At 45.4% G+C, this 14,355-nt stretch overlaps 1 protein-coding gene across 3 annotated transcripts in view; it reads right to left on the bottom strand.

Annotated features, from left to right (window-relative positions):
• Positions 1-14,355, bottom strand: part of RECK (reversion inducing cysteine rich protein with kazal motifs) — a 110,775-nt gene that overhangs the window by 62,667 nt on the left and 33,753 nt on the right. For all 3 annotated transcript variants that reach the window (XM_025198300.1, XM_025198297.1, XM_025198299.1), the window contains exon 6: positions 12,328-12,375. In XM_025198300.1, coding sequence (XP_025054085.1) covers positions 12,328-12,375 — 48 coding nt within the window. The remainder of the gene's footprint in view (positions 1-12,327; positions 12,376-14,355) is intronic.

Raw genomic sequence — 14,355 nt, forward strand, 5'->3', positions numbered from 1 at the left:
GCCACCCCTCTCCTAGGGCTCTCCATGCCCACACTGGGCCTTCTCAGTAAAGCTGTCCGTTTCTCGGGGCCACCGCACTGCTACCCCCTTTCTCCGGGGCTCACTGCACTGCTACCCCCTTCCTCAGGGGCTCACCACGCCCGCACTGGGGCTTCTAAGTAGTGCCCCCTCTCTGGGGCTGGAGTCTATGCACCCCGTACGCAGCACCCTTACTAGCGCTGGGGTCCCCACGCTACTGTGGATCCCCTATGAGGCCTCCTCCAACCCCTAATAGCCTCACCCAAACCACCAGTGATACAACGACAAAGCAAAAAACAAGCCCCTAGGCTGTAACATAACTTAAAGCCGCCTGGCTAAAACCATGTTGCTCAGACATCTTAGAGCTGCCATCCTTTACTCAGCTTAAGCTGTACCTGCGGTCAGGCTTCTTCTCGCATCCTGGCCTAGGAGCTCCTGCCTCTGGCTGCTGGCAGGGAACCGCTTGGCCTCAGCTCCTGGGCTTTATACGAGCCAGGCCCTGCCCCTTACAGCCAGCTGACCGCTGGCAGGTGTGGGTCATTTGCTGACTCCAGTTGCCCTGGCAACCACCAGCTGGGCTCCTTATTCACTCACTGCTAGGGTCCCTTCCCTAGAAGTTTCTCCTCGTTAGGAGTTTCAGCACAGGGTGCTCTGTGACACCTGGGAATGGTGGACACCAGCTAACAAAATATGCCAGTTAACTGAGTGACCCAGGCCACCACTTTTCCCGCCACGTCTGGGGCAACCCACTGTCCCTCCTGTGGCATTGCCACCCCTCCTGCAGGGCCTGCAGGGAGGCAGGCCCCGCACAGCCCTGCACAGTCTGTTATGTCCCCAGGCCATAGGGACTCGGCAGTGCAGGCTGCTTTGCTCCGGACTGTGGGGGCTCGGAGAAACCAGAAGTGCCACAGTGGGCACTTCTGGTTTCGCTTTATCTTACAAGCCGGCATGCCGGTTAATTTAGCATGCTGGCTTGTAAGATGCCAGTTAACAGAACTTTTACTGTAGATGGAAAAAGAAAAGAAAAAAAGATGACACAAGAAGAAGGAGCATAAAAACCTAATAGAAAGTACCTCCTTTAAGATGAATTAAATCCCCTGATCTCATCAGGAATATGGGAAGGTATACAAAGAAAATTGAGACTCCGTTTTCAATTTACACAGAACATCTAAAATGGTCACAGAGGGTGCCCCATACATGTGCAGCAAAGATGCTCCGATGTGCTGTAATTACAGTGTCAGGGAGCAGACTCTATTAATCTATACTGAAATTAACAGTCAGAGTTAATTAATCAACTCCAGCATCATGTGTATCAGAATCCCCCCACTGAAAAATGGCAGCAGGAGCTCATTTGATAGCTTTAGTTAAAGTGCCCCCACCGCCATTTTTCAGCACAGGGATTCTGATACAAGGGATGCTCTGGGCACTTTAATTAGAGCGGCTCTCAGAGCCGCTCTAATTAAAGCGTACCTCCCCCACCCCAGCATATGTATAAATGCCCAGACTGGAAAACTTCCATTTGAAAAAATGAAAAATATATATTCAGTTTGAAAAAAAAATCTGCTTCCATTTCAGTTTTTCTGCATTTTTCCTCTAAGGGCATTTGCATAGAAATATTATATTTGTTTTAAATAATCTATTCCAGCTGCTTCTTCCCTATGTGAAGTTGCAATACTCACTTTACAATTAAGTATTTTCCATGCTAGACAATTAGGATGTCATCAATATAGCATAACAACATCCAATGGGAGGACTAAGATTCACCAAAAGCATACAAGATCAGTAACAATGGCTGCTGACAAAAGGGGGGGGGGGGGGGACACGGGATGGGGACAGACCTAAAAACAAAAATGCATTTTACCGGAAGAAGCAGTGCATTAGTTTGACCCAGTTCTGATGTATCTGTATGGTTCGGGCATTTTAATGGGGCTTTTTGGAACTTTATCTAAAGCTGATTCAATAGCGCCCCAACAGATAACAAGGACTAATGGTCCTAAACTCCTCCAAGACCGTTTTAGACAGAACATAAGGAAAAATTTCTTTACTGTCTGAGCCCCTAAGGCTCAGAATAGACTCCCTCCAGAAGTGGTGCAGGCACCTACTCTGGACTCATTCAAGAAACGTTTCGAGGCTTATCTTGCTGGGATCCTTTGACCCTAGCTGACTTCCTGCCCCTGAGCAGGGGGCTGGACTTGATCTTCAAGGTCCCTTCCAGCCCTAACATCTACGAAATCTATGAAAAGGACCAAAAAAGCCCCACTGAAGTGCCTGATATATATAGTTGTGGGGCGAGCCAGGTCCAAATAACGCAATGCATCTTCTTAACATGCACTGGGGCTCAGCACAGGGGCACACGGAGTTTGAAGTCAAGTGCCATTTTGTTTTTGGATTGGGATAGAAGTTGTGCGTAAACTGGTTAAGTCAGTAGCAACTGGTTTAAACCTGTAACAGAACAAAAGTTCAGTGCACATTAACCAGTTTCAAAATGGCTGAAACTGGTTTAAGATAAACTTGGTTGAATGTAGTATCAGACTTAACTGATTTGGATCAAACTGATTTATGAAACTTCTGTCCCAACCCCTTCCTGGTTTAAAGTTAAAGCAGAGCCCCCCAGCATGCTTTCCAGCCCTGGAAAGGCTGTCTGCTGGGCTGGGCTGGGCTGTCTGCTCCAGCAGAGAAGGGTTGGGGGGGTGGGGAGGAGGCAGGGACTGCCCCCCTCTGGCAAACCTCACCTGGGGTCTGGGACCAGGGAGGGGGGTTAACTGCCCCCCTCCCCCAAGTTTAGAGCTGCCCTGCCCTGCTAAAACTTACTGAAAGTTACTGCTGACTGCAACTGTGGACTACAAACCCCAGAGGCATCTGGAAACAGGAAGAGGAAGTGATCAGCAACCCTGCAGAGTCCTGCTTTTGTGATTCTGGACTGCAAACCCGAGAGAGCTCAGGGGCAGCAGGAAGAGAAACTGAACACACAGCCCATGCTGGCTATGTACCACAGTGCCGTGTTCTGCCCCCCCCCAAGCTTCTGGCCTGAGCAACTGCAGGCATGTGGCTGCATTTCCTAAATCAAAACTGAATGTGTGTCCAGTTGTTTCTTAATTTAATCTCTGCAATTTAGACTAACCTGCAAAGACTGAATCAATTCAGCCTCGAGATTTCTGACTGTCTATACTTAGGCTTTATATTCAACACTGAGAAGTGCTCTATCTGGCAAGGAAAAATGTACTCCATCTGGTGAGGAAAAATCCGCAACAAACTTACAGGCTTGGTGGTGCTATGCTAGCTAGCACCAGGTCCAAGAGATCTGGGGGTCATAAAATGAATACGAGCCACCAGTGTGATGCTACAGTTAGCAGAGCAAATAATATGCTGATATGCATCAACTGGTGCATGTCAAGCAAAACTAAGAAAATTATTCTCCCACTCTATTCGGCATTCGTGAGGCCACAGCCTGAGTACTGCATCCAGTTCTGGGTGCCACACTTCAAAAAGGATGCGAGTCCAGATAAGAGCCACTCGTACGATTAGACACCTAAAGAGCAAGCCATACAAGGAAAGGCTGACAGATAAGGGACTCTTCAGCCTAGAAAAGAGAAGATTTCAGGGGGATTTGGTGGCAGTTTACAAATATATCAGGGGAGAGCATCAGGGGCTAGGCAAACAACTATTTACCAAAGCACCCCAAGGGAAAACCAGGAGCAACAGTTAAACTCCTAGAAGAAGGTTTCAGACTGGATATAAGGAAAAACTTCTTCATGGTTCATGTGACCAGACTCTGGGATAGACTCCTGGGAGGGGCAGGGGGGGTGCACACACCTACCCTGGAGATCTTTAAAAGAAGACTGGACGCACACCTTACTGGGGTTATTTGATCTTATGTGGTCCCTTCCAGCCTTAAACTTTTCTGAATCTATGTCTGTAAACAGCCAAAGATATTCCTTTTGTTTCATAAAAAGGTCTCTACTGATAAAAACAGCTGGGCTAAACAATTAGAAATGTAAGTAAGTTTTATTCTGCAGAGAAAGTGCCTTACTTCCCCTACCATGCCCTACCAAATCTCTCCATGTACTATCAGAAACTCTTTAAATCTTTTTTTTGGCCAGTACTGCAGGACCTGACTGGTTTCGCTCTTTTTGGAGCTCATCAGCTGCAGGTAACGGCTTGGTAAAGTTGTTACAGGTAACATCAAAAGAAAAAGGATTCATTTGTATCAGAAGACTTGTAGATAATGAACACATTTTTTCCCTTCAAGACTGTTCTCATGTGTGTCTTGAATTCAAAACAGTGGGTAAAAGAGTTACTGTAGCAGGTTGTTGGTTCATATAACAATCTTTATTTCGGTGATCAAACTTGCCCCACAGGATACAATATAAACCATCAATCAGCAACCAAACAAATACATAAACAAATACATAAACAATAAAGGGTTAACTCACACCCTGAATTTTTTCCCAAACTCTGAAAGAGTATCCTGGCTTGACACTGCAGCCTCTAGCCACGCAGCGTTCTCTCTCTCCCCCTAGCTCTCTTCCCTGGGAGATTTTAACTTCCTCTCAATTATCCTGGTCAATTATCCTCATCAGCTACCCCAAAACTCCGCAATAATTTTCTGAACACCTGTGGCTGGGCTACAGCCCACGAGGCATGCAGCCTACTAGTCACCCTTTTTAACAGAATCACTTCTGCATTCTGGTATTGAAACTCACAGGTAAGATTACATACACGCAACATTTATCAACCAGGGATCCTGGTTTTCTCCAATTTAAAAAAAAATCCCCACGTTTCAGTTAAAAAAAAAAGTAACCCCAAATCCACATTTGTCCATGATTAAAATGAAACACTACTATATATATATGTCTTTATACACACACACACACACACACACACACACACACACACACACACACACACACATACCAGTAGTGTTTCATTTAAATCATGGACAAATGTGGATTTGGGGTTACTTTTTTTTTTTTTTTTTTTTTAACTGAAACGTGGGGATTTTTTTAAATCAGAGAAAACCTGTATACCTTCTGATCACTATCATGGTGTTTACTAGGAGTCCACCAATAAAGATTTCCTTGGCCAATACCAATGGGTGTTTATAATTAACAAGCCATATCATTCAATACTATTCTGATAGCTGATTTACAGGAATGCAGCCTGGCAACTTGAAGAGCAGCATCTGGCCGGTAAGTCTGTGTGGGTGAAGTGGCATGGAGGGGCAGATCAAGGCCCCCACAGTGAGGGAGAGAGGCAAGGACAGGGGCTAGAGCAGGCACTGCCAAGTTATGGCAGTGAATGTAACCCGGGGCCGGAATCAGGACAGACATGTGGGCGGCTCACCTGGGGATATTGGGGGGGGAGGGAATAAAGGGGGGGCAGCTGCCCACTGCTGCATACACCCCCAGGGGAAGCCTGGGGGGCATGTGCCCCATGGATTTGTGCATGTGACAAGGGTGGGCTGCCCACTGCAGGCTCAGGGTTGCACTAACCTCTTCCCAACAGGAGGTGTGGGCTTTGAGCGGGGCAGCCAGCGGCAGCACTGGGAAGGATGGCTACAGGGTGGGCTACAACCACCCCAAAATTCCCCAGAGCCACCCCTCCCAGTGCCGCTACTGCCCACTCCACCCCCACCTGCCTCGAGCACAGCTCCAGCCCCTCCACCAGTTAGAGGTTGGGATAGACCCTGGCCCCAAGCCCACAGCAGGCAGCCTGAAATCCAGGTGGATACAAATCCCTGGGAGTGCACAGTGGCGAGGAGCCACCCAGCCCCTGCCATGCCCCCTCTCCACCCTCCCACACCCCCCGGATGAGCCCCCCCAGGTCCATCTCGCTTCCAGCCCTGGGGTCGCAGTCACTGTCCTAGCTGGGCACAGCCCCACCTCACCTCACTTACCGCAAGGGCCTTGATCTGTCCCCACCACGTCCCTTCCCTCCCACAGACTTACCGGCCAGACACTGTTTTTTAAGCTGCTGGGCTGAATTCCTGGCCGCATGCACACAGTATCTGCACACATACACGCAACATTTATCAGTGACATTACTGGCTACGCCGCACAAACAACAGCAGATTGCCAATAATGTTAATGTTCCATTTATCGGTGCCGATCCGATATGCAGCCAATATATTGGTGCACCTCTTGTATCTATGTTACATTTACTTTAAGTTGGTACAGTTACTTACATAAGCAAGCCATAGAAAAGCTGTCTTTTAGCTTGTAAAATACAAGCTTTCTGTATTTCAGCCATGGGGACTTCAGCCAGATTGCAAAATTTTTGTATGTAGAACCTAACCAATTTAGAATAGGTTTGGGTATTTGACCAATCAAAACATATAATCAAATATTGTAAAATAACGATCATATATTTTGAGCATTCACTTATTAAAACAATGAAGAGAAAGACTCTAATCTTCAGTAGGTTAGATGCTTTTGCTAATTAAACAAATAACTGTTATTTTGAAATAATAAAATTAAATTCTAAAAGATTGTATGAAATTTTTATACCTATTAATATTAGGTAAACGTAAATGATATTCAAGACTCAACAATTCTTCTTTTCCGTGGCTTTTACCCCCAAAACCCAAGGTCAGGCCAAACAGCTACAAAATTAAAAAACCAACAAACTATGAACAACTTCAGAAAATAAAGGGGCTCTTTACATAAAAATAACAACAAAAATCCTCTTAACCTCTCAAATTAGTTACTTCAGTTTCCTTTAATGTGCTGTAATGCTACAGGAAACCAAAAGGAAAATGTACTGGCCTTAGTGGGATCCAATAACCACCTTCAGCAAATATGTCAGCAAAGCTATTTACTGTAAAGGTCAGTTACAGTGGTCTACATGTGTATGAATCCAGGTTCTTACATTTGAAAGTAAAAGCCTCCCGCAGAGGAAGAATGAAATGGAGTGATAGGAAAACAGATTTAGATCCAAAAGACTCCTCTTAAGAAGTGGCACATTGAAGACTGCTGCTTGAACCACATCTGTGAGGGACCAGCAGGGGAGATCATGCTTAGGGCAACCAAATGGGTTCATTCGAGGCAGGTCCAGTCACACCAACCTGGTGGCCTTCTACGACCAGGCCACAAAATCCTTGGACACAGGTGTCGCAGTGGATGTAGTCTTTTTGGACTTTAGGAAAGCCTTTGACGCGGTCTCTCACTCCATTCTCATTAAAAAATTAGGTGACTGTGGCGTCGATGCCTACACAGTCAGATGGGTCGCAAATCGGCTGGAGGGCCGCACCCAGAGAGTGGACGGGTCTTTTTCGCCCTGGAGGGATGTGTGCAGTGGGGTCCCCCAGGGCTCGGTCCTCGGGCCCGCACTGTTCAACGTCTTCATCAGCAATGTTGGACAAGGGGGAACGAGGGGACAATGGGGGGGAGGGACGAGGGGGTGAAAAGCACCTTGTTCAAATTCATGGATGACACTAAGATGTGGGGAGAGCTGGGCCCGCTGGGGGAGAGGGACAGGCTGCAACTAGATCTGAACAGGTTACAGGGGTGGGTGGATGAGAACAGGATGGGTTTCAATACTGACAAGTGCAAGGTATGCCTTCTCGTCAGCACAGAGGCAGAAAAGGATCTTGGAGTCATTATTGATTCCAAAATGAACAGGGGCCAACAATGTGGGGACGCAGTCAGGAAGGCTAACCGCACCTTGTCATACATCCACAGATGCATCACGAGCAGGTCCAAGGAGGTGATCCTCCCCCTCTATGTGACACTAGTCAGACCACAGTTGGAGTAATGCGTCTAGTTCTGGGCGCCGCACTTCAGGAGGGATGTGGACAGCATCAAGAGGGTCCAGAGGGCCACTCGCATGGTTAGGGGGCAGCAAGGCAGGCCTTACGAGCGGAGGCTACGGGACCTGATCCTGTTCAGCCTCGGGGGAGCACTACCAGGAGTAACAAGGAATAACGGCCATAAATTGACTGAGAGTAGATATCAGGAGGCACTACTTCACAGTCAGGGCGTCTAGGATCTGGAACCCACTTCCAAGGGAAGTGATGCTCGCTCCTACCCTGGGGGTCTTCAAAAGGAGGCTAAGCTTGACCCCAGCATTCTTTCCTGCCCATGGCAGGGGGTCAGACTTGATGACCTGCTTAGGTCCCTTCTGACCCTACCAACTATGAAACTATGAAGGAGAAAAAGAGCTCAGACACAACAGCAAGAAAGGGAATGATAAAAAAGTCATAAAAAGGAGTTAAAAAGGAAGATAAGGGAAAAGGAAGAAAAAAGTAATGGAAAAAAAGTTGATGAATGTACGCCTCATTCACATTTTTTATAACTCTCAGATAGCAATTTTAAACTTTACAAAATACTATGCAAGTCCTTTTAAAGATAAAAATATTTTATAGTTACAGTACTTTAATTTTGAAAGCAATGGGAAAAAATACAAAACAAGATTCACATATGCTTCATATATTTTTCAGGGTAAGCTGAATTGGGGCATTTACTGAGTATCTCCAGTAAGTGACATAAAAACATGTCACTGGTAGCTAAGTGAATCTGCTTTGACACCAACTCACAAAAACTGATCTCTCAGGCACCTTCATCTTATGTGACCCCTCTGCTGTTTTCTCCCCCAAATACTGTGGTCTATCCTTGCAGTCTAACCTCATTCTTCACAACTACTTGTCTGAGTGGGAAAATGACAGGAAACTCTAGCATAGTTGCTCCTTAACCCCAAACTTCTGCTGGCTGCTGAAAACACTAGTGGTTAGTACCTTTGGTACGTAAGGTATCTGATTGTACCTAAAAGGTAGCTGGTGATTACATTATGTACTGCTTTATGTAATAATCTATGGCAATCTGAAGAGAGGGTATTAATTACAATTTTATTCTCCTGTATTTAAGTTCCTCAGCTTTATTTAATTAATTTACTTAAGTCTACAAAACTTACATGCATGAAACCACAATAGAATTTGGGAGCAGGTCTGATGAAAAGAGAATCAGCACTGAAATATGTTACAATTTAATTCTGAACTTTCCTTTGCAGTACAAGAAACGTTATCAATACATCACATGTAAAAACAGATTCAGTGATGTACTGATGCATATAGCTCAGAAAGTATTTGTCTTGTAACAGTACATGCTACACAAATCACACATTTATAAAATTAATCAGAGATTTGGATTTTATTTAGCCACTATTTTCTCAAGTGTTCTGTTCCTTCTGCAACTGATTTCTGGTATAAAAATCAATGTCAAAGTAGGAACAAGTCCAACAGCCCCTTAGAAAGCTAAATAGGAATGGTATGTTAGCAGAGCATCAAGGAAAAATTTTAAAAGACAACAGATAATGCCTCAAAGATAAGAGATAGCACATACTACCTGAGGAGAACAAGCAGTTTATAGAACATCTCAGCCCCCCTCTTGTGAAGCATGCTTGTGTCTTGTATAACCTAGGGACATGGTGCCTAAAAGCTTGCCAAACCTCTCCTCCAACTATAACATTTCTCCAATAAAAGGTACCACAAAAAAAACCCAAAACACTTTACCTCTCCTGCATCAAAAAATAAATCTTACCCACCGATTCTAGTAGGGCTGAATTCAGATATAGATTGGTGACAATATTTGTAATTACTGCAGAACTGTCGTACCAGATTCTTCTTTTAAATCCATAAAACATCATCATTATTCATTGTTTCTACTACTTATTAATTAATATAGGCTTACTTGCTATTTTTTCCATCTTGTCTGACCTTTGCTGATTCCTTCCCTTCCAGAACTCCCCACTTTTTTCTCTATAAATATGCTGTGAACTTGAACAAATAGAACATTTTCTGTCCAACTACAAAGATATCGGTGAGGGAACCATGTTATGTAATTCAAGCAAAACATGGGAAAATAAGAATTAAATAAACTACTCTTAGTAATAATGAGGGGAAGGGTTATTTCACTACTTTGTTGTCATTTTAAAATTTCTTACCTTTCCTCTCCTGCTCTCCTTCAACACAAATTGGTCAACTTCCTACAGCAATGCAGAAATCCAGAAAAAGAGAAGGAAACATACCAGCATAACAGAGGAAAAGGTTACAGATGTGGACAGCGTAGTATAAAATAGGAGTGAAAGAGAAAGAGCTACTTAAATTAAAGGTTAATTTATAAGAGAACTCAAACTATGAGAATTCCAGCACTGATGATTTGCAGAAAGTTTTTTTCCCCAAATAAAAAAAAATAGAACAGTGTTGTATTTAATCTAAACAATGTTTTCTGGAGACTAGGTAAAATAAATGTTCTTTTTGCTCCCTATTCAAAAGAATAAGATTTTGTATTGTTGATTGCCAAAATAATGATAAGAAGCTAATTATGCAGGCCTGCTAAATTCTGGAAGAAAAAAACATCTTGGACTTCAATTTGGAAAAGGAAGGAAAAGAAAGACAGTCTCAGATAATCCCTTTTCTTTCAAAAGTAGAAAATATATAAAGAACAGCCTTTTAATCTTCATATATGGAAATGAACTAATTCTGGAGGCAGAATTATAAAACTACCATCACATTTTACCTTCTAAACATAACTGTACACATTAAAAAGAATTTAAGATTACTCCTGATGTCTACAGCAACACTGCAATTACCCAAGTCATTCAGAAACAAATTCTAGAAAAACCACCTAAATGATTAGTGCAAAACAACTTTTTTTTTTTCAAGCAAAGCCTATATTAAAGTGGAGCATTTAATAATGTGTGTTAAAATACTTTTAGGAAAATGAGTATTTGTTTACTTTCAGCAGAACAGATATGCTATTAAACTTTCATCTCCATTAAAGAAGGGTTTTTTGAGCCAAAAAGAGGATAGCCATGTTCCAGTTTCTAATAATGTAATGATTACACAGAAAAGGTAATTTATGAGGATGTTTCAGAAACTAGCAGCAATTTCTGAATAAAACTATTTTGTGTGCAACAATAGTTTACTGAACCACATCACTCCTCTACATAGTTGCTTTGCTTTGTAACACAAGTATTCCAGCGAGTTAGAAATTTCTTGATACTGTCCTCAAATAAGCTTTTTGGTTGCTGTGACTCCGGCATCAGAAGTTGCACCACTGGCAAATATGAACCCACAAAGAGCCTCCTTCAATGGCCCCAACAGGTGATAATCACTTAGTGCAAGGTCGGGACTGTAGGGCAGATGTGGTAAGGATGTGGCAGTGGGTGTTGCTACTGACTGTGACTTCCAGGAAGTGGACAAGGAGTGGTCCTATGCCAGTGGTCACTGTCAATCGTGAAGCCTCTGACAGTCGACCTCAGCCTGTCAGAGGCTCCACAATTGGAAGCAGCAGAACGCACATGGTTGGGCTGAGCCACACCCCCTGTCGCCCAGGCTGCACTGGGTGAGTGGGGTCAAAGCCTGGGCAGCTTGTCCGGGAGGCAGGGGGGGTGGGAGGTGGCAGGCAGGACGCGGTAGATCCCGGAGTGCCAAAAAGTGATCTTCACCATAAAAAGGTTGGAGGCTACTGTCCTATGGGTGGTGGCAACGATGTGTGTTTTCACTGTGTGCTCTGCTTTTTTCTCTCAGGATTATAATGGTAGACCCAGGCCTCGTTCCTGGTAATGATGCACAAGAGGAACCCCTCACCTTCATCCCATACATCTTGCAGAGGCTGGGGATACACTTCCACACGTTGTCTTTTTTGATGCACATGCATCAGTTGCTTTGGCACCCAATGGGCACATAATTTCAGGTCATTCAAGTGACCGTACAAAATGGCATGGATACTAAAAGCATTTACACCCGCTTCCCTCACTAGCTCAGGAATACTACTTGCCTGCTTACACACATTGCAGTGTCAACCTTGGCAATGTTTTCCTCTCTTGTGGCATCCCACCTGGGGTTCATCCAGTATGGACATGCAGCTGTTTCTGAACTTCTCCACCCACTTATAGACCTTCCATTGAGCCGTACAGGTCTCACTATATTGTGCCACAATCCTATGGTGAATTTCACCAGACAGCAGATCTCTGGCACACAGAAATCAAATGTCAGAACACTGTTCTTCTTTTGTACACACTGACAGCTGCATGGCAACATTGTCTATGTGCTCACTAGCATCACACGTAGGTTCAGCCTAAAAGGATGGCAGCATTGTCAAATGCACCCACCAATGCTCCCCACTGCTGTGTAGTTTCCCACTTTCTTGCAGACATGCAGCATGGGTAGCTGTTTTGCTGTTTGTTTCTGAAACACCCTTGTAACACTGAACAGTAAACAGTACATATAAAAATACTTAAGACAACAGATTCTTATGGTAATAAGCGTGATTATATAGAACACACGAATGTTGTAATTTAAAGTATGTTTACCTCATATTCTTTTCTGCAAATTTTCAGGATGTCATTCTTTGAAGAAGCCTGAAATCAGTTAAATTGCTTATGTTAATGTACAGCACAAGCTAATTAACAAGAAAATCATGTAGCAAAGAAAAAAATATACCAAGTTTACTTGAATCCAAGATGAGGTTTTTCCTCCCAGACTGAATATGGAGAAAACAGCCCCCTTGTCTTAAATTCAAGTACAAGGTGTCAGGGGGCAGGCAGCTGCTGTGGCTGTTGCCCAAGTCCCAATCGGGACTAGAGCCACAGCTGCTGCCTTCCCCCCAAACCCCCTCTGCCATCTGTCCCCTACCTTCCCCCTCCCACATCCTCAAAACCCCCCACCTCTACTCCCCCACACTGTCTTGTAGCAGGCAAGCTGAGTTATTGGATCATCTGTATAATTGGGATAGATATAGAACAGAGAATGCCAGTTTGTGCCCAAAAGCTTGTCCAATATCTCTCACAACTATACTGTTGGTCAATAAACAAACTTTTTTTTTTTTTTTTATACATTTCCTGAAGTATCACCTCCACAACACCATTTTAACCATACTCAACTAAGTCAGTTGTGGGCCCCACAATTGAGGATATGAAGAAACTGGTCAGAACGGAAGGGAATGCAAACTATACCATGGTGGCGCACCTTTGGGTGCTTGCCACTTTAAGGGCCTGAGCAGGCTGTGAGGCAGCCGGCATGTGACTACAGAGCCAATCAGGTGGTCACATGACAGCCAGGAGGCCGCATGATAGGAGCAGGGTGAAATAGCCTCAGAATAAGAACAGGCTCCGAGGAGTAGAGCCAGCAGTTGCAATTGGGGAGCTGAAGGACGAACATCTCCCAGCTGGAGTAGTGCTGCTGCCAGGAACACTCTGGAGATCAAGGGTAGAAACTATGGGGAAGGAGGAGGTTCCTAGGGACCCAGTGGAGTGGTCCCAAGCCCCAAGGAAATGGCTATGAACCTAGGGAAGAGCAAGGCCAGCCTAGGAAAAGAGCTCAGAGTGTGGGCCTACTGAGGGGCTAGGCAAGCTCCTGATTAGAACTGTCACTTCCAGGAAGTGGACAAGGAGTCAGATGAGCCCAGTGGCATAAAGGGCTGCCGGGCATAAGATCTCTGGGGCTCTGGGCAAGTCCGGAGAGTTGATGACTTAATGGTGGGGCTTGGGATGGACTCCTGCCGAGTATGAAGGTCAGCTGCTGCTAGACTGAGGCCAGGGAATCTCGACTGGTCAAAACAAGGGGGCCAGGGCTGAAAGGCTGAAGGGCAAGTAAGCCTACCATGAAGGGCAGGCCAAAGCTGCAGAGAGCTACTGGCACCCTGACTAACCTGGAAGCAGGGCCAGAGCCTAAAAGAGGCTGAAGGTCCCTTCGATGGAGAGAGACATCACTGCCAAAGAGAGGATAGGCGGTCAGTCGGCCAGCACTCTGGTGACTGAGGGTACGTGATGAGATGAAGGCTGCAACAGAGTGCCCAGGAGTGAGTAGCCCAGGGAGAACATCTAGGAGCCCAGTGAGGGAGCAAAAGACGAGGGCAGGTAGGCTTGCAGTGGTCCTGGGGACCTAAAACTACACCCTGCTGGGGAGGATGGTGTTGTGGGGCTGTTTGTGGCAGGGCAGTCCTCAGGAAATGCCACACCAGTGCCTCACTAGTGAAAGGTGAGTATGGGGCGCTGGAAAGCCTCAGCCCCCGCTGCCTAGGAGGTGGCCCTGTGGAGGGGAGATGCTAGGGGAGCACACCCTACAACAGCACAGGGGCTAGGAGGGCCCAAGGCCTAAATGAGAGTGAGGCTTAGTGGGAGGCCTGAGTAGGAGTGAGGTCCAGTTATGTCAACAGACACCTGAGGCCCATGGGGCATCAAGCCCCAAAGCCCCAGTGAGGGGGCGGGGTAGTTACCCCAGTGAGGGGACAGAGTGTGAGGGGCTAGGAGCCTAATAAGAGGCAAGGAGGCCAGAGCATAAGAGGGAGTAAGGGGCCATAGGGGGAGGGAGGAAAAATTATTGGGGGGGCTGAGCACATG

Source organism: Alligator sinensis, unplaced genomic scaffold, assembly GCF_000455745.1.
Source record: "Alligator sinensis unplaced genomic scaffold, ASM45574v1 scaffold428_1, whole genome shotgun sequence".
NCBI classification, from domain to species: Eukaryota; Metazoa; Chordata; order Crocodylia; family Alligatoridae; genus Alligator; species Alligator sinensis.